Genomic DNA, 19,720 nt, shown 5'->3' on the forward strand with positions numbered 1-19,720 from the left:
AGATATCTGCTATGAAGAATTTCCTTTAAGTTGGTATCTATTTATAATGTATCTAATCTCCTCACCCACTTTTATTTCCTTCTAAAATTTAGTAGTATGTTTACCCACAGGTACTTTAGGATTAGGATAAAGGTGTAGGTTTGGTGCCATTTTAAACAGTTTTGTCCTGTGCATACTCATGGATATAGTGTATGGGAGAGTTTTACTCTGGGTTCCAGTTTGTTGCTTATTGTTAAGTCAGTTTTCCCTTGACAAGATGACACAAATAGTCCTTCAATCATTTGGCAATCATTTGGCATCTCCGAGGGTGCCACACCTCTTGAATACCTTTAGATGGATAAAGGATTTGGGGGTGCCGTTCTCTCCAGGCTCCCTGATCCAGGAAACACCAATTACAAGGCTTGCAGTCAGAGCTTCCCGGCTGTCAGAGGCGTCTGAGGACCTCCCTGCTCAAGTGGAGAAGCCAGGACCTCAACCGTGTGCTGCGGACACACCAGGCTTGGGGCTGTGCTGGGCACCTGGAGAGACCGCGGTCACGGCACACTGGGCAGGAGACTGACTTCGAGAGCCCATGGTCAGGGGCTGAGAGGTCAGGTTCTGGAGCCAGGCCAGTTTCGACCAGAAAGCAGCTCCACAGTTTACTGGCTGTCCATTCATGGTCAGGTTTCTTAACAGCTTGTGCCTCAGTTTCCTCATCTGTGAAACACCAACGATGACTCCAGTGTCTACTTCCTGGGGTTGTTGTGAAGGTTACCATATTTCACCGAATCTGAGATGTCGTCGAAACACACTGTTGCTTTGTGCACTGCAGGGAGAGTCACGGCCCTTGGTCTCCCCGGCGAGGCAGGGGCGTCGGGGCTTCCTGCTGCCGCCAGCTGCTGGGTCCTCAGACTAGAGTGAGTGGAGGGCCGAGGACCGAGTGCTCGAAGGTGGGGAAGGGGGGAGCCGCAGAGCAGCAGAGGGAGTGCAGAAGCAGAGTCCTGCGGTGTCGGAAGCTCCAGGATGAGGGGCTCCTTCCAGCCAGCGTCTTCAGAGACGGCGAGGAAAGCGGGAGAAGGAGAAGGCCGCTGTGCTCCCTGGGGATGGCGGCTTTATCGTGTTGGGCTTCTACCACTGTCAGTTTTCCCCAGATGGATGGCTTGATGGCGGGCGGGTGAGAGGAGTGGTCGAGGGGGGATTACGCAGCAGTGCAGAGAGGAAATGTGCCACCTGGTCCTGAGAGGCGGGTGTGAGCGGCAGTCACAGAGGGTGGGGGCAGGGGTCATGGATAAGGGGCAGAGTGGCACTCTCAGGACAGACAGACAAGGGTTTGAGTCAGAAAGCCCCACTGCTTTCCAGTGTGTCTAAACATGGGCAAGTTTTTCAGTCTCTCTCAGCCCGTTTCCTTAGCTGTAAAATGATACTAAAACGTGCCCTCACAGAGCTGCAATGATGCAAATACGAAAAGAAAACTACTGATACTCAGGTGCTCAGAGTACCAGTCCTAGAATATGAGATCATTCAGATTATCCAGCAATTTTGGCAGTTACTAGTATCGTATTTTAATACTACCAGGCAATATTTGGAGATAACTCCCCATGATGTTGTAAAGTGCGTTTACCTTTTATCTTAACACTACTAACCACCCCCCATGCGAAAAAAAAAAAAGAAACAAAACATGTTTCTCTGGTAAGATGCTTAACAGGTATAGATAGATAGTAGTCAGTATTTTGCTGGGCCTAAAAGATACGGCATATGGAATTTTTCAGTTCTGCTATCAGTGTTTTTTGTTCTATCATGCTATAGCTAAAGCTTTCAACTTCCTGTGCCATGTGCGTGTGTTGGAGTGGGGTGGTGGGCCCGCCTCCTGGTGTACTGTTTTCCTTTCGTTGGTGAAAAGAGGATCCCTGGGAATGCGTGTGCTTTCTGCATGCTCACCGGGAAACTGGGGTTTTCACGGACTAGCTCATCATTCTTGTTCATTGCCTTTCTATAGTAGTAAAATATCTAAAGTTTTCTGTGTACAGGTTTTGGTTTATTTTGCTTTTGCTTTTTAATGAAAATAAGTGGAAGAGATGGATCCAGGCCCTGCATTGTTTGTGTTTTCCTCCCTTTCTATCTGTTCTATGATCAACAAAACTCTCCTCTTTTCCTCTGGGCTGTAAATGTGGTCACTGGCCATGTTGGGTGAGAAAGTGGCATCGTAGCTAAGGATTGTAGGAGCCAAAGGCTCATCTGTGTTTGCCCCCCAGTGGCTCTTGTGCCCTGGAGTCCTGCCAATGATGCAATTTTAATGTCCTTTTCGAGAAAAAGAGCAAATTATTTGGCCCCACCATGGCCTGACCCTCCCCTTGCCTCTTATCCTCACAGTGAATCCCTCGAAAGGGGGATTATCATCTCCCACAAGTAAGGAAATGGTCCCAGAGAGGGCTGCCTCCGGGGACAGGACAGAGGAAAGAAGAGAGAAGTCCAGTCTCCTCACACTCCCAGCCCCCCCATCCTACCCAGCACCCCCAGCCTTTGAAGAAGAACAAGCCAGATGACTCAGCTTTCCCTTATGAGAGGAGCCCGGCCCAGACATTTGTTTTTTAACAGCCCCCGCTTTGCTGCTCGCCAGCCCCTTACGTCCCTCAGTTTCCTCCCCTGTGAAATGGGAACGAAATAGTGTCCACCACACAGGGCTGCTGTGAGGACATGGCCTTGAGGACCTGCTGAGAAGCCAGCGTTTCTGATCAGTGTGTGTGTGAACACGTGAAAACCAGTGCTCTCCCACCGCTGAAGGACCCAGGCCTGTGCTCTGTCGATGCGTGGCCTTTGCCCAGTGTTCAGGGACACGCGAACCAGAGGTCTCGTGTGCTTGCTCTTGCGTTTCCTTCAAGTGCCAGACGAGAACGTTCAAAATGCAATGTTCTTCTGGGAAGTTGATTTCTGTAAGTATCTTTACCTGTTGCAAGGCAGTGGAAGAGCCTTCAGGAGGGTTGTATAGCTTTCGGGAGGCACTGTCATCAGATCCTCTCATCATACATGGGAGGTGAGCGCCATCAGAGCTGTGGTGATAAAGATTAGGAAGTGGGATTCAGCTCTCAGAATCTGTGTACATGCAGTGCTCTGTGTGTTCTGCATAAAGCACGATGCACTGTTAGCTCTACCCGGCGCTGGGGTCTCAGGGATGAGACCCTGATTCTTACTGAGACTCGGGGAGAGGGGACATGGGTCCCTGGAACCCCATCAGCTCTGGAAAGGTCGTCTCAAAGTGTGGCTGCAGGTGACCACGGCACCTGTGTAGGCAAAGGAAGCCCAGACCCTCCGCAGCAGTGTCCTTGGTGCCGATAGCTGACCGTCAGAGTGAGGACCGACCGTGCCCAGGTGCCGTGCCAGGGGACAGGCGTGCCAGCCCCCCACCATCACATACACACACATAAACGTCATTCTTCAAAACAGTTTTAGATTTACAGAAAAACTGAGAGGATAGTACAGACAGCTCCCACATACTCTGCACCCAGCGTCCCCTGTTGTGAGCATCTTACATCAGTGTGCTACATGGTCACAATTAATGAGCCAGTATTGATGTGTGATTATTGACTGAAGCCCGTACTTCAGTCAGATTTTCCCCGATCCAGGATCCTGCCCAGGATACCACATTACATTTTGTTGTCATTTCCCCCAGGCTCCTGGTGGCTGTCACAGTTTCTGTATCTTTTACCCTTTTCCTTCCCCTCACCCTTACCCCGTTGTTAGAATTCTCATTCACAGTGTATGGGGGTCTCGGTTGGCCGGGGCTGCTGCGACAGGTACCACATGGTGGGTGGGTTTCACCAGTGGGAATTTACTGGCTTGTGGTTTGAGAGGCCAAAAGTCCCAAGTCAGGGTGGCAGCAGGGCCTGGCTTTCCCTGGAGGCCGGTGTGCTGGCACCGCCCTGCCGCGGCCCTGGGTTCCTTGACTGGCGTGTCTGTCCCCATCCCAGGGCAGCACCCTCGGTCTCCCCCATGGCCTCCCCTGACTTCTGACTTCTCTGCCTTCTGGTTTCCCGTTTCTACTGATGGGCTGCGTCCAGTTTTCTCTCACTATAAGGCATCTGGGCACCTGGGTTGAGACCCACCCTGATTCAGTTCGTCCCCAAATTAATGAATGACATCTTCAAAAGGTCCTGTGTACGGATGGGATGGGATTAAGTTTAAGAAGGTGTTTTGTTGGGGTCCCTGATGCCAGGGTAATGGAGAGGGAGGGCGCCCCGCAGAGGGGCCTACTCTCTTCCTGACCCCACCGGGCTCTCACTCCTCCCTGTTCATCCGGGAGGGGAACGACTGGCTCCAGGGAGAGGCTCAGAGGTCAGAACCCCTGAGGCACAGGAGTCAGTGACGCAGCCAGCGCTGGCACTCAGGCTGTTTGAGAGCCTCTCCGTCACTCACCGGGAAGGTCTGAGGTGTTCTGACAGTGATGTTGATAACCAGATCACGGCCTCCAAGTGCTGGGGGCTTCTTGTCTCAGAATCCTCACGTGCAGGGTGGCAGAGTTGCACAGGGTGGATGGGCATTGCGCCTCCCCTAGAGCATCCGAGCGGACACCTGCAATACCCGATTTTGTTGTTACAAAAAGCGCTGTGGAAGGGGCAGTTCGCTGTTTCTGATCTCTGCAGGAATTGTAATTTAGCTTCCAAATATGTCATATTTGAGTATTTGTAAAACCCTTTAAGCACAATCATATTTTAAGTTCTGCAGTGCTATTGAGAACTTATTTTAAAGAATTTTATTCCAAAGAATATGTAAAATGTACACATAAACATTTTCTAGTCTGGCCATGATCGGTCCATTTGAAGGTCTCCTTTGCTATCGCTTCACTCGTTTATGATAAAGAGTTCTGAAAAACCCTTTGTTGTTGATTGAGCCTGTACCTGGGATGGACTTTTCCCACTTCATCTCACCTTGATGCTTGGGGTGCCACTTGCTCAGGAAATGGTTATCAATATTGTCATAATTGAGATCCCCTCCTGTCTTTCACTCCAGGTGTTAAATCTGTCTTAAAATTTTTTTTTTGTTTGTCTTTAAACTTGAAAAATTTGAAAGTACAGCACAAAGAATTTACTCTTCCTTCCCTGAAACATTTACATTAGTATGTTTTTCTTACCAAAAAAAGAGAGAGGCCATTCTCCTATATAACCGTAATACAAATGTCAAAATCAGGAATTTAAGATTGCTGCATGATAATCTTCTAATCCTCAGACTCCATAATGTCCTGTATAGTAAAAGGACCCACTTGGGAATCACATGGCATTTAGTTGTTTTATCTCTTCAGCCCCCTTGATCCTGGAACAGTTCCTTGGTCTTGCCTTGACTTTACAACCTGACACTTTGGAAGATTACAGACCCGTTATTTTGGGCAGTGCACCTCCTGATGCTTCCTCCTGATTCAATTTACGTTTTGCACGCTTGGCCGGAGTATCACAGGGGGTGTCCAGGTTCTCATCACACTCTCTCTGTGGCCCCTGAGTTTAATTGTCCCACCACGTCTGATGTCCTTGGAGTGAGGTGGTGGCCGCCAGGCTGCTGCACTGTCAAGTTACTCTTTTCCCTTTGTAATTCATATGCACTTTGTGCAGAACCTTTGAAATGACAGGAATCTCGTGTTCCTTGACTGATTTGTTTGTTTGTATGAGTATGGTTTCGTGGTTCCTGTTGTAGTCAGCAGGTTGTGCTCTTCGCTATCCTTGTTTACTCGGATGCTCCGATTGTCCCCGAGCTGGCCAGCAGTTTGCAGGCTGTTGAGCTTGGGACCTCCTGCCGCTTGTCCTTGCCACGTTTTTTGCCACTGAGTAGTCAGAAGGCAGCATGGAGCCACAATGCCCCCACTTCACTTTTTCACAGGTGGCCCTGTGACCTGGCACGGCCAGGTGGTTCTTGGGCACTTTCTTTTTGACACAGTAAGATGTCCCAGGCTCATCTTAGACTGTTGCTGCCCCAGCTCTGGCATCTGCCAGCTCTCCAAGTAACCCTGGTTCCTTTCAGATAGTTTGTGTGTGTGTGTTAATGCACATTCACATGTCCCTCTGCTGTCTCGAACACCATGAGGTCACACCAGTACTTCCAGTGATACAAGATGTTTTCACGTTTTCTCCTTTTCCGTATTTGTTAATGAAGTTGGAATCCCCGGCTCCCTGCACCCTCAGTGCGTTTACCTCGTGGACTAGGCAGGAAGTAACCAGCCTCCCCGCTTGGTGGCTGTACCTGTCCCTCCCCACTGGGGGCGCCCTCCTCGTCCCCCTCAGGGTCCGACTCAGTGCCAGGCTGCCCCCGCAGGCTCTGCTCCACCCCCCATCCCCACACCCCCTGCGTCACACAGGAGACACCCCCCACCCAGCTTGAGGGCTGCGTTGTTGAAAGGGAGGGATGGAGGGCTCAACCTGTTTCTCAGGCAGAACCTCAGGCTTCCTTTGTGGGCCTTCTCAGGAGGCCTTAATCCCACTTTCTTACTCCATTCAAGGCCTCCTGCTTTCCCCCCATCCTGTGAATGCCCCAGCAGTTTCCTCTGCTGCAGCAGCTCTCTGCATGCTTGTTTGGGGGGGGGGGGGACTCATTGGCAGCCTCATTTATCAAGAATTAAAATAGCGTAACTTTCAGAGTATTTTAGTCACTTATTTCCACTTCACCTTCAGCTCTTTTAAAAACTCCGGCTGCTCTATAGCCATTATAGTTATTAATTTCTTTGTTCTCAAAAAATGTGTGCCCTTAACTTTAAAAAAAGAAGAGCACAGAGCCAATAATTAGAAACGTGAAAAGAGACAGCAGTTTATGTTTGTTTAGATCTTAGCCTTTTAACTTGCACTTTGGGGATTATCATAAAGAAACTTATACTGAAAGACACAAAACTGAAACTCTCCCCTCTGTCATTAAACTGGGAGAAAAAGTGAAGCGGGGGCATTGTGGCTCCATGCTGCCGTCTTGGCAAAAAACGTGGCAAGGACAAGCAGCAGGAGGTCCCCAGTTCAGCAGCTCGCAACACAGTAATGAAATAGGCTGCTTGTCAGGCAACCACTTAACTCCTAAAGTCTTCCCTTCCATCATATTTTTTCAGCTTGGTTTATGGAAATGATGAGGAATATCACAAATCTACTCTGGTTGCTGTATAGTATGTATAGCCCAGCTGGTTTGTGTTTTATTCACCATCCTGCGCCTCTGGTCCTTTCTCGTGCAGAATACATACACCAATGCCGACAAACTGCTAGAAGCGGCCGAGCAGCTGGCCCAGACCGGGGAGTGTGACCCTGAGGAGATTTATCAGGCCGCGCATCAGCTCGAAGACCGGATACAAGATTTCGTGCGGCGTGTGGAGCAACGGAAGATCTTGCTGGACATGTCGGTGTCCTTCCACACGCATGTGAAGGAGGTAAGGCATTGGCTGATGTGTGGGAAAGCGGCTGAAGGGAACGGCGAGGCCGCGTAGCCCAGCAGCACCGAGTGTCCGGAGTGGGCGCAGCATGTGGGACTCCCCGCGCTGGGCTTCGCTGGGGCTGGGAGGGTGGTGTGGACTGGGAGGCAAGTGGGTCCGAGGGACACCGAGGGAGAGCCCTTTCGTCCCGGGAGAGACCAAGCTTGTCCATCTTAGCCAAAGTGCAGGACCCACACTCTGTGGCCGGGCTGTGGGGTTTCCTGCCTGTTGTTAGCCTGTCCTGTGGCTGCAGTCATGATTGTCTTCTGATTTTATCACAGTAAAACGTTGAATTTTATGTACTGTTAAATTTGGATGGAGGTGCAGACTAGAAAATTACCCAAGGCAATGTGGTCTTCATAATGTTAACACTAACGTGAGAGATGCACTTTTGCTAATAAATTGAGTACGTAGCCATTGAGCAGGGATAATGAGCTATTTGATGTGTGAAAAGTAGGTACTAATTATACCTAGTCATACATATGTTATTCTTGGTAGAAACCATATAAAATTGTATTAAAGAAAGTGTTATATAGCTTTTAAGAAATAAACAAAAGAAGATCTATAACAAAAAATCAATTTTCAGAATGACTGCAAATTGAATGAGGGTGTCCGCCTACTGCATCTTATTTCTGCCTTGGACAATGCTAAGGAAAAAAAATTCTCTGCTTCACAATGGACCTGCACTGGAGGACAGTTCTTTATAGACTGGAAATGAGGGACCCTTCAAGGTGAACTCAGGATGAAGTGGGGGAAAACGTACGTAATGGGACAGGAAGAAGGATCCAAGGAGGGTAGAAGTGCTGAGAGAAAATATGGGAAAGGAAGGTGCATCCGGCTTTCCACATTTAGAGGCAGCGAAGATGCGGGGACCCTGAATCCATCTAAAGGAAAGGAGCCTTGCTGCCGGTCCTGGGGTCCTGGGCAGCTACAACTCAGGCAGACCCTTGGGAACTTGAACGTCTAGCCCACGAGCAAACCACGCTCCCTTTCCACTCTGCAACTCTGCCGGTGCGGAAAGGGGGCGCGGAGAATATTGAGCAGGTCTGGGATCCGAGAGTTTTTGGTTCGGCACCACCTCTGGCCCAGTGGCAAACATGCTGCCGTTTTTTGGATGGTTCTTTGTGACCCTGAGAAATAGAAATAGAAAAGCAACACCACACACTTCCTCCCCTGCTCTTAATAACATTGCAACTAAAGATGATCTTAAAACATTTCCAGGGAGGGTAATTTTTTCTAAGGAGACCGTGGAGTCAGTTTCCAGATCACTAGACTCTAAGTTCCTCCCTCACCTTGGGTCCAGCAGTGACCACCTACCTGGTCCCTTTGCCGACTCCTTTTCCCCAGCTTCCTGGCAGGACGGCTACCACAGTTATTTTTCTGCAGTGTAAGTTTGACCAGGTCACACTCCTGCTTTTGAGCTGTCAGTGATTCTTCTTGTATCTGGGGCATGGCCTTAAGCCCTCAGCATCATGAGCTGGTCCTTCCAGCTGCCTCTTGCACTGTATTCTCCTCCTCCAAGCCCCTCAACATGGTGTCCCTGGGTCTCTGGCTCCCCGACTCCTGGGTCTCAGCTGTGCAGCTTCCCTTCACCTCCCCTGGCTGAAGAGTTCGTTGTTCTCCTCGCATGCTTTCTGGAGCTCTCGTCACAGGCACCTGCTGCAGTACCTGTTGTGACCCCTTGTAACTGTGCCTTGCTGTTTCCCATCAGTAAGCTAGCTTCTCTTCATCTTGTGCATTTCACCTCCTCACTGAGAGGGTGAAACAAGGGTGTAAAGGTGATCTGTCTGCAGAAGCAGATTGTTCCTGAGTCCAGTTCATCAAGCAGTAACATGGGACAGAAGAAAGGAGGGGAGCACAGAGCCTGCACTTTCCTGAGGGTGGAGAATGTGGTGGGCCGAGACTGCCAGTCAGCCGGTTCCTCATTCCATGCTGCAGGAGCACCAAAGCCCTGGGCAGCGGGGAGGGGAGCCTGGCAGCCTGTGTGGGCAGGGTGCATTGAGGAACTGAGAGGAAGGGTGGAGAGCAGCAGGCCCTTGAATCTGTGGAACATTCTAGAGCTAGGGCTTTATGAATAATGCGAAATTTCCTGTGTGACGGATGTAGAAATACTCTTCAGCAATATAGCAGTTGAAGGCAAAAATTTAACTTTCCATCAGGACAAAAACGACTGTCTCCATGAAGCACTGTATATGATTTAGGTCACCTTTTCAACTTAGTTATGGTTTTGAAAAAGCAGGCACTAAAGGAAAACCAGGAGGAAAGTGTTTTACAAAAGCTGCTCTGCAGAGACACTCAACTTTGGGTTCATTTGTTTTTGTAATATCAGCAGCATTTCTAAGAAAAAACCTTACAGTAAAAGCATCCCAATTCGAACCATGGAGTCTGTCTCATCAGTTGGCTTAGGAATTATTTAAAAGTGGAAAGTCCGTTTTACTTTAATTGGCTTAAACCCTAGAAGCTTCTAGTATGTATGAGTGTGTAGACTGAGGCCTTAAATCTGCTTTAAAGATTAAGTGGTTCACTTGTACAGTTTGAGGGTTTTCGGTGCACACATTCTTCTCTTTCCATGAAAGGCTATCACAGTAACAGAGAAAGTGGCACACTTACCCTAAAGGTGTGCACCCAGAGTGACACAGTGACCCCGGAAGGATGCAGGGCAGTGGGTGCCTGGTAGTATCGACAGGACACACATGTGCAGGTGCATGTACCTCAGGGCAGATGGAGGGAAGGTGCCCATGGTCCGGATCACCCCCCAGCACTTCCCCTCCATGTGCCTGGACTTCACTTTTAGCCCCAGCTGTTTTCTAGGTAGATTTATTTTTCCTGACCAGCCCTGGGATTTTCCTCAGTTTCCTTTCTTTGTGCTGAGCAAATGCCCTAAAATAAAGTCCTAAGAAATGCTGGTTCAACAATATGTCCGCAAGAATGGTTTCTTCAGCCGTCGTGTTTTGAAACTGATTATTGTGTGAGAGCTCAGATTAGCGTAGAACAAATTTAGTTGGAAATGAAACTAAAAGTGAGACAAGGGACAGGAGGAAATAAGGGTAATTCGATGTATGTTTGCAAAAAGTCGCTAACTATTTAAACAGAGCAGGTGAAGGAAAAATCGCTAAAAGATTTAGATTATCTGAATTAGTTCCTCCCAAGCAGTTTATATATACAATTTAAACTTATGTAGGTGAAGTTAGAAACAGCAGCCTTTTTCATTTAGGCCAACACAGGAGCCTTTTTCAAAGTTAGGTGTCAAAGGCTTTCCCAGCACAGAAATTGACCACCTTCACTCCCAGATGTTTCTGCAGGAGAATTATTTCTCACTTCCTCCAGAGCATAGTTAATCAACTCAGTTTCTCCCAGTAAATTTCTGGCTCTCTGATGAATAGGTGATGTAAAGTGATCTCATCACTACTAACTTTAAAAAGGTTCCAGTTCCAGGTTAAGGTGATTTCTGTACCGTGTTAATCAGGAATTCTCTTTACGAATCATACCTGAAGGATGTTGGTGGCTTAGGTCTCGCTGCAAACTGAGACCTCTCGACCTTTAATCTCTTACCCCCAGAGAACTGAATTTAGTGCACTTGTTCCTGGGAAGAGAGAAAAGAGGAAATATTTTTACACAGAGGGCAAAGATTTCATACCTGAGGCTGGATGCAGAAAGTGGTTGACAGAGGTTTCAGCCTCTTTTTTTCACCCTCAGAATACAGATATAGAAGCGGTCCAGGGCCCTTTTCTCATTTTTTTTTGCTCTAAGAATTCATGAAATGCTGACTTGAAGACTGATGTTGTGTCCTATTAAAAAAATAAATAAGTATTTAAAAGGAATGCTGATTGGCCGAACATAAACTTGGATTTTGTTTGGGGAGATTTTTTTAATCCTCCTGCATTTTGTCTTCCTGCACAGCTCAATCTTTATTTGCTTCAGTATTATTTGTAGCTTTTTATTCACATCCATTTTGATTATAATTCTCCCAGTTTTTGTCTTTTGCTACCTTTCCTCCTTTCCTTTTGAATGCATGTTTTCACTGTTCATTCATTCATTCACTCATTTATTCACACATTCACTCCAAAGTGTTTTCCAAACTACTGTGATATGCAAGCGGAGTGATACAAAAATGCAGGGCCAATGGAAAAAGCCTTTACATGTCGCACCCATTTTGGACATTTTGACTTAAATTTCCTTGAAGACCAGGATGCTGTTTCCCTTATCTTTATATCCCCAATTGTTGACCTTCCTCTTGCAATTAGCCAGAACTCAATAAAAGTTCATGGAATAAATATTATCTATTTCTAGTTCATCATTCTGGGATTTAATGATAGAGGGAAATATTTCCATTTTCAGTTACAACAAAACCATGAATATTTTTATCCATTCATACTCAGTCAACCTCACTCTCAAAATTAGGTCTCAAGTTGGCTGACAGTTACCTCTGAAATTTGGAGGTTATTTGAGGCAACCAGGTGGTGGCATGGAGTTCTCAGCCAGTTTATTTCTGGAACTGAAACAGTGGCCTTGCATTTGTTTTTGTTCACTTGATTTCCCAGAAGCCATGGTGTCCAATGGAAGATCGTTCCCATTTGAATTAGGCTGTCATTCCTGCTGGGTTGAGTTAAAAACACCTCTTCGTTCTGCTTCTGCAAACTTACACACTGAACTGGGTCAGGTTTTTGTTTTGGATAATGCTTGGGCACAGAGGAACCTTTCATTTTATTCACAAGCCAAAAAGAAGGCCTCCCAACCACCTGGAAGTTTTTTTGTTTGTTTGTTTGGGGTTTTTCTGGCTTCATTTCCATGCCTAGCAGTGATGCTTGCAGACTTCTTTCTTTATGCTCAGCCATCTGTGGGGAGAGCCGGGAGAGGCCGTCGTGGTCTGGCACTTTAGTTGCAGGGGGCTGCTTGGCAGCGGCGGCTGTCATCCCTCCGGGGCCTGAGGGCCGCACTCTCCGAGCTGCCTCTCCTGTAGTCCGCACAGAGTTTTCTCCGAGAGCATGTTGAAGAGTTTCCAGCACTTTCTCAGCCAGTGCTTTACGGGCCCAGGTTTCTTTCCTCCTTTCCGCTGTGGAACCAGAGAACTAACGGGGCAATGGGTGCTTAAACTAGGAAGGAAAAACTCAGGCAGGGTACATGGCACTCACTGCTTGGACCAGCTGCCGTCTGATGATTCGAGTCTTCTAATTCTTGGTAGTTCCAGTGCTGAGCCTGGTCACTGTGGCCTAACCTCCTCCTCTGGGGTCTTTCCAGTCATCTGTGTGTATTCTCCACAACGCCTTCCTTTTTTACCCCTTGATTTCTATTTCTACTTCTCATGTATTGCCCCAAATGTATATGTGATACCCTTAAACAATGTTCCTCAGCTTTTTTTTTTTTTTTAACTTTTTATTTTGAAATAATTATAGATTCTTAGGAAGTTGCAAGGAAAACAACAACAAAAATATATGTATATACAGGGAGGTCGTGCTCAACTTTCACCCAGCCTCCCCCAGTGGTAACATTTTGTGGAGCCACAGTACACTGGCAAGCCAGAAGGTTGAGTTCAGGACAATCCACAGAGCTCCTACAGATGTCACCAGGCTTACACGCCCTCGTTCCTCCTTGTGTCTGTGTTTAGTTCTGTGACGTTTATCATACATGTAAATAGTGTAATCATCGTAGCTTTCAGCATGTGGCACTGTCCATCATGGAAGGGCCCCCTTGTGCTCTTTATAGCCATCTCCACCCTGACCCCGATCTCTAACCCCTGGCAACCACTAATCTGATTTCCATCTCTATAATTTTATTATTTCAAAAATATTATATAAATGGAGTCCTATAGAGATTGGCATTTTTTCACTCAACATAATTCCCTGGAGATTCGTCCACTTTGTAGCGTGTATCAGTTCTTTCCTTTCTGTTGCTGAGCAGTATTCCATGGTATGGAGGTGTATAGTTTGTTTAACCATTCACCCATTGGAGTTTTTGACGACTGCAAAGAGAAAAGCTGTGAACAATGTAAGGTTTTTGCATGAATGTAAGTTTTCATTTCTCTGGAACAAATGCCAAAGAGTGTAGTCACTGTGTCATATGGTAAAGCATTTATAGTTTTAAAAGAAACTGTCAAAGTGTTTTCCAGAGTGGCTGTCTCATTTTACCCGTCTACCAGCAATGTATGTGCGGTTCCCAGCTTTTTATCATCTCTGAAGTCCAGAATTGCTTTGATAAATTTGTCTGTTGCTAAGGTTATGATCTAGTGCATGATATTTTAGAATAGAAAGTTTACTTTATGTGATCAGATACTCAGTGCTGTATTTTTGACATTAAATTCCTTAGCCGAACTGACTATATACACTCCTACAATTTTTACTTCTTTCATATAAATGGCCGTAAGTCAGTGAAAGCATGAGGAAACTAAGGGCCTCAATGAACCAGCTGAGTACTTCAACAGCCTTTTTATGACTTAGCGTTAGATTTGACTGTGGGCCTTTCGGTGCTGCCTTCTGGTTCAGCACTGTCTTCATGTACACTGTGGAGTCTGGTTTGACATGTTGATTAAGAAAAAGAAATAGGTGGTTTTCCCTTGGGTGGGAATATCCTCAAAAACAAACCCAATCACTTACGTTTTATTTCTATAAAATCATAATATTTATTAAGTTAATAAAGAAAATATAAAATAACATATCCCTTCCTTCACTGGCTGGTTGATCTGGAACAAGTTACTCTGTAGTGCCTCAGCTTTCTCAACTACAAAATGGGAATAACAAAACATCCCAGGGGCATGGAACAATAAAATGAAATTACGTATGTGAAACCCTTAACATCAAGCTTGTCTCATAGAACCTCCAATAAATGTTCATTTTTTTCCTCCCTGCCCCCATGGAAAGTTACTTAATATAGAGAAAGTGATAAAAGATTTAAATGTAAGATGTAAAGTTATAAATACCTAGGTACACTCTGATATCATCCTCCCTAATCTTTGATTAACAATTACTGCTTAATCTAGTTCTGGTTCTCTTTATGAAAGTAATCACCTCACTCCAACCCTTTCCTTAATATTAAAATTAAAAGCCTTTCGTGGGATGTACACAACTTCACCTCTTTTTCTAGCTTCAGTCCCTTAGGACTCAGAGTAGCTATTAGAGATGAATCTATGCTGTGGTTCCATTTGTATTGGCTTAGTTTACTTTGTACCTGTTACTAAATACTTTTGATCCAAGCCAAAGCAGCAGAATAAAATAATGATATTTTTTTCACCAAATAAATACACATAAAGCATTTGTGTTGGCCAATGGGACAAGAGCGATTCTGTGATACTATCAGAAAGGAGAAGTCCTTTTGTCACAATAATTTAATTCATGTAAAACATTAATTGTTTCCTATTAGTTCTTGAGTTTTCTGTGTCTTAAAACTGGACCAATATTTTCAGGTAAAGGAAATTTTAATGCCAACAGAGAAATCTGAACTTAGTGCAAAGAATTCTAGTGTAGTCTGATATAACTGACATATAGTCACTTAGTAAATGGTTACTGAATTAGTTAATTAACAGTATACTACATTATCTTTCTTTGTAACTCATTGTTGAAACAGAGATTGAAAATATGTAACCTTGCACTGATCTCATATTTGATAGATTCTTGTTGAGAGTGGCCAATGTCAGTTTTAATTAGTTGTTTGTAGGTAGGACCCAACTAATGTAATACAAAGCTGAGGCACTTCAGAACAAGGTCAGGAAATGCAGTGTTAAAGGTCTTAAAGTGTGCAACTAAAAGTGCATGTATGACATATGTAGTCTTGTTTACTTGTTAGATTTATTTTTTAATGCATTTTAATATTCCTGATTTCATATTTTGAACTTATGGTTCATAAACTAAATATTTTATTATCAAGCAGTCATGATAAGTCTTTGGGTCATTGAGAAAAGAAGTTAGCTATCCGTATGTATTTCTGATATCTGTTGGTTTTACTAATTGTGCTGTTTGAATAGGTGGTAGAAAGATTGATCACCTGCAATGTATTAGCTAGAGTTTTGTCAGGAAAGCTTAAAAGCTCTAGAAAGCTAGACTTGTAGAGACTGTGATGAGGCTTTTTTTGGTTTTGTAGTTGTTGGTTTCTCTTCTTTTTTTTTTTTTTTTTTTTTTTTTTAAGTGCAAAATTCAGGACAGGATGGTGAAGGAATGGGCTTTCTGCTTGGGACCGATGTTACGATGTTGAGGGAGAACAAGTAGAAAGTAGATTTCATCAACTGTCACTTTGTTTGCTTGTTGACTTCAAAGAGGGCAGTTTTCAGACATGGGTTAGAGGAAGCTAAAGACCAAAATGGATGAAGGTTTTATAAGAAAAGACTTTGTTCTTCTAAATAAGTCCAAGTCTCTATTCCAGGACAAATTAGATCTCCAGGTACTGAAAGAACTTGATAATTAGATCATCAAATTGGATATATTAAAATTTAAGGAACTTTGGGAAATGGAAGAGATGCCAAAAAGCTGAAAATGTACTATTCTTTTTTAAGAAGGTAAATTTCACATATTACTCTGGTCATGGCCAATCCCAAGCAGAATTCTAGGGACAGTTTGTAAACTGCCAGGAAAAGAAGAGATGAATGAGCAAGTTATCACATGTCATTCTTTACTTGAGTTCAGGTTTGAGGAAGGGCATGCGGTAGAATTAGTGGGCATTTGACGGCCTTTCAACATTTAATTTATAGATAAGGCAGAAGACTTTGGGCTGCATGTTAATACAGTTAGTTAAAGCTGATGTTGTCTGAGCAAGAATGAAGGTGTCGGTTGATATAAGCCCTAGACTCCCCATTCTCCCCTCCTGCTCCCCAAGTGGAAGGTACCAGGAAGAAAGAATTTCTGATAGGTTAGACATTGCTTGGACCCAGTGCATGAATATGGAAGTGATTCTTGGTCCCAGATCACAGTAGAATCAGACTTGCTGCCAGATGTAGTGATGGGAGATGATCGACAAGTCGTCGCAGTGGACCTGAGAGCCAGCAGGCAAGAACAGTGTGGCCTCCACCCTCTGCGGGGGCACAGACGACACACCCATGTCCTGGAACTGATGCCACCTAACCTAGCCAGCGTTTTTGTGACACCAAGAGGGAGGGCTCATTAGGGATCCTGAAAACCTTCCTCTGCTGGTTGAGAGATGTTCATTTTGAAAATGGGCAATTGCCACAAAATGTGCAGACTTAGTCCATAGAGATGTGATCTGCACTACATAAAAACCCTTGCAGGTCGGTGTGGGGGTGGCTGGTGGAGGACGTCAGCCGGGCGGGGGGAGCTTCCAGGGTCAGGGTCAGGATGTAGACCTCCACCCTCACTCAGAAAACTTCAGTGGTTGGAGTGCCTGGAAGCCATGCTTATCAAAATCTGGATGACGACATTGTGAACACCATTAACGGCACCGAAATGTATATCTGAATGTGGTTAAAAGGGAAATGTTAGTTTGTGTATATGGTACTAGAATAAATAGTTTTTTTAAAAATCCATGGAACGGCACAACACAGTGAACCCTTAGTTAAACCATGGACTCTAGTTAATGGTATAATTATAAAAATGCTTTCTCATCAGTTGTAACAAATGTTCCACACCAATGCAAACTGTTAATAATAGAGTAGTATGTGGGAATCCTGTATTTTATGCATGATTGTTTTGTAAACCCACAACTTCTCTCAAAACAAAACAAAACAAAAAACTTCCTAAATAAAAGGAAAAATAAATCTAGATGATGGGAAGAGGTAGTTGGATGATAGAATTAGGATCCCCAAAGATCTGAGCAGTAATAAGTCAAAGTCTATCACAGAAATTTCATTCATAGGTTTTGCTATGAGTCACTTTTGAATCAGCAAAAGGGAAGGTACAGAATAAGGGTTACCTGGGTGACAACAGCACGTGTCATATAATCTTTTGTAGTTTTAATTGTCAGAGCCAACGGTAATGTCATGCCCCAAAGTAGTGATCTTGGCGGTAATTAAGGAACGTGCAGATCATGACTAGGGAAGCGGTCACCTTGCTTGCTCGTGGTGTGGCCTTTGGTCCCACAGCCCCCACTTTGCATGGGAGACCATTCCGAGAAGGAGCTGCAGAGCACACGGTGCTAGTCGAGCTCAAAGAATAACATGTTATAGGGGAAAAAGGAAGGCACGCTTGCTGGGAACAGGTCTGCTGTCTTCGGGTATTTGAAGTGTTGTCGTGTGAAAAAGGAATTACACTTTGACCAGTTGAAAACCATTTTAGGGAAACAAAACAGCCTGGAAAGGGGGAGGCTTTTCCCCTGATGTGGCACTTCCAGGCAGCCCCTCTTTTCCTTCAGCAAGGTTGGGAATGGAAAGAAAATGGGAAATCTCTGATCCAAGGGATGACATTGTCACCAAGGACAGAATCCCCAGATGCCCTGTTCATGCATTAGGCTTCATAATCGGGATAGTTGGGTCTCCACTGCCCCCTGCCCCCGCACCTTTGTCTCTGTCCGTTGTGTGTCCGTCTTCTGTCCCTGGCTGGCATCCCTGCCACGTGACACTCTCGGCAGTGTTTCCCTCTCTGGTGCTGGTGTTCCCACCCAGTGACCCTTCCCGCCATCTGGGGCTGCCCAGAGGTGCTCCTGCGTCTCCTACGCATGCTCACAGTCACATCATTTCATGACACAGCTTCAGTTGCCTTCTGCCCCCACCCCCGCATAAATCCTTTGTAAATTCTCTTTTATCATATTAAGGTGTCCTTTATTCCCCCCACCCAAGAATAAAAAGATACTCCTGAAACCCTGCTCTTCCTTAATCAGGACACAGATATGTGCACCAGGATTCCAGCTGGGCTGTCAGTGTGGGAAGGGTTCGCTTTTGACCCCTGCTTCTTGTATCCGTCACTGAAGCCTGTTTTATGTGCACTGTGGTTGTCCCCGGAAAGTCCCCCTGCAAGTGGCCACGGAAACTACCTGCTTCTGCCCCTGGCTGACCGCTCCCGCAGGGACTGCGGCTCTCACACTTCCCACGCCGGCCTAGTGCTCACCGTCCCCACTGCTTCCTGAGGGTGGCCTCTGTCAAAACCGGGGGTTGGGACGCAGGCGACAGTTGTTCGCCAGGTGCTGATAGGAATTGAGCACCTTCACACAGCTGTCGTGACCATGTACAGTGAAATGGTGGCAGGTCACAGATGAGAAACCTGGAGGTGGAGGGAGGGCTGCTAGGATTTTCCCAAGGCCACAGAGTTGGCGTCTCTTGGGGGAAGGACCCACAGCCCAGTTCCTGGCTATGGGCTGAGTTAAAGTTCCCTTCCCAGAGAGTCCTGGGCTGGGCAACTCGGAACCTTCGAGGCTGCCGGCCATGGCTCACAGGGCCCCTCACTGCAGCAGCCAGGCCCGCACTGGGCCTCAGAGCCAGCAGCCATGCTGCCCAGAGCCCACAGAACACAGCTCCGCTCTTCCCATTGGGCAGAGATTTATCTTTTTATTGTGGCCTGCACAGCAAAAGTGCCATTTTTTCACATCTAGGAAATTTACAGTAATAATTTTGCAGGCATCATAGTGGTTTTTTTTCCACTCCTTTATTCATAAATATTTTAGGCATCACAGGTACCATTTTAAAGGCCTAAAAGGACAGTTGGCCTGAATAGTGTTGAATTATAATGGATTGTGAGTTCATCCCCAATTGACATTGAAGATTGACCTTTGTCTGAAACTCTCTTTTCCCATATTAAATAAGAATATTTCCTGTAGGGCCAGATAAAAAAATTCCCAAGAGGAGAAAGGCTGTTAGGCATTTTGACGTCCTGATTGCAAACGTAGCCTAGCTCCTTCCACCCATTTGTGTTTCCCTTTTTGTAACTGTGTCATCCCAGCATCAGTTCTTTGGTGGCTCTCCCGCAGTGCAGCTCTCTGCTGGTTTCACAGTCCAGCCGGGCGCCGTGAGCACATCCGCCACACAGCCAGGCTGAACTGGCCAGGATGGTGTGGAGAATAAGCACGTTTCTAAAGACATTACCATGGGGCGGGGAAAAGGCTGACCTACAAGAACTCCCAGCTCTTCCCTTGGAGCCACGGGGAAGTCGTGTCCAGAGAATACTAATTCCAGCAGCTTTTCCTCCTACCGTACTATTTTTAGGTATAAAAAGATTTAAGCTGGGACGGTGTTATGTTCCAGACTAAGTGACATATTTTGGAAGATTGTTTCTTACAAGAACAAAAGCACTAGTAGAGGCAGAAATTTACTTATTTCTCAACTCTGTACTCATTACCTTGTTTTAGTCTTGCCAGTAACACTCTGAAGTAAGTTTTCATAGGGCCAGGCCCATTTTGCAGATGAGAAAACCGAGATGTGGAGCAAGTAAGTAACTTGCCCAAAAGGTCACA

The 19,720-nt window shown here is 45.8% G+C and overlaps 1 protein-coding gene across 1 annotated transcript in view; it reads left to right on the forward strand.

Moving 5' to 3' along the window:
- Positions 1 to 19,720, forward strand: part of TRIO (trio Rho guanine nucleotide exchange factor) — a 409,289-nt gene that overhangs the window by 224,588 nt on the left and 164,981 nt on the right. Inside the window, 1 exon segment of the mRNA XM_037798879.1 lies at positions 7,169 to 7,360. Within this exon segment, the coding sequence (XP_037654807.1) occupies positions 7,169 to 7,360 (192 nt within the window).

Source organism: Choloepus didactylus, chromosome 11, assembly GCF_015220235.1.
Source record: "Choloepus didactylus isolate mChoDid1 chromosome 11, mChoDid1.pri, whole genome shotgun sequence".
NCBI classification, from domain to species: domain Eukaryota; kingdom Metazoa; phylum Chordata; class Mammalia; order Pilosa; family Megalonychidae; genus Choloepus; species Choloepus didactylus.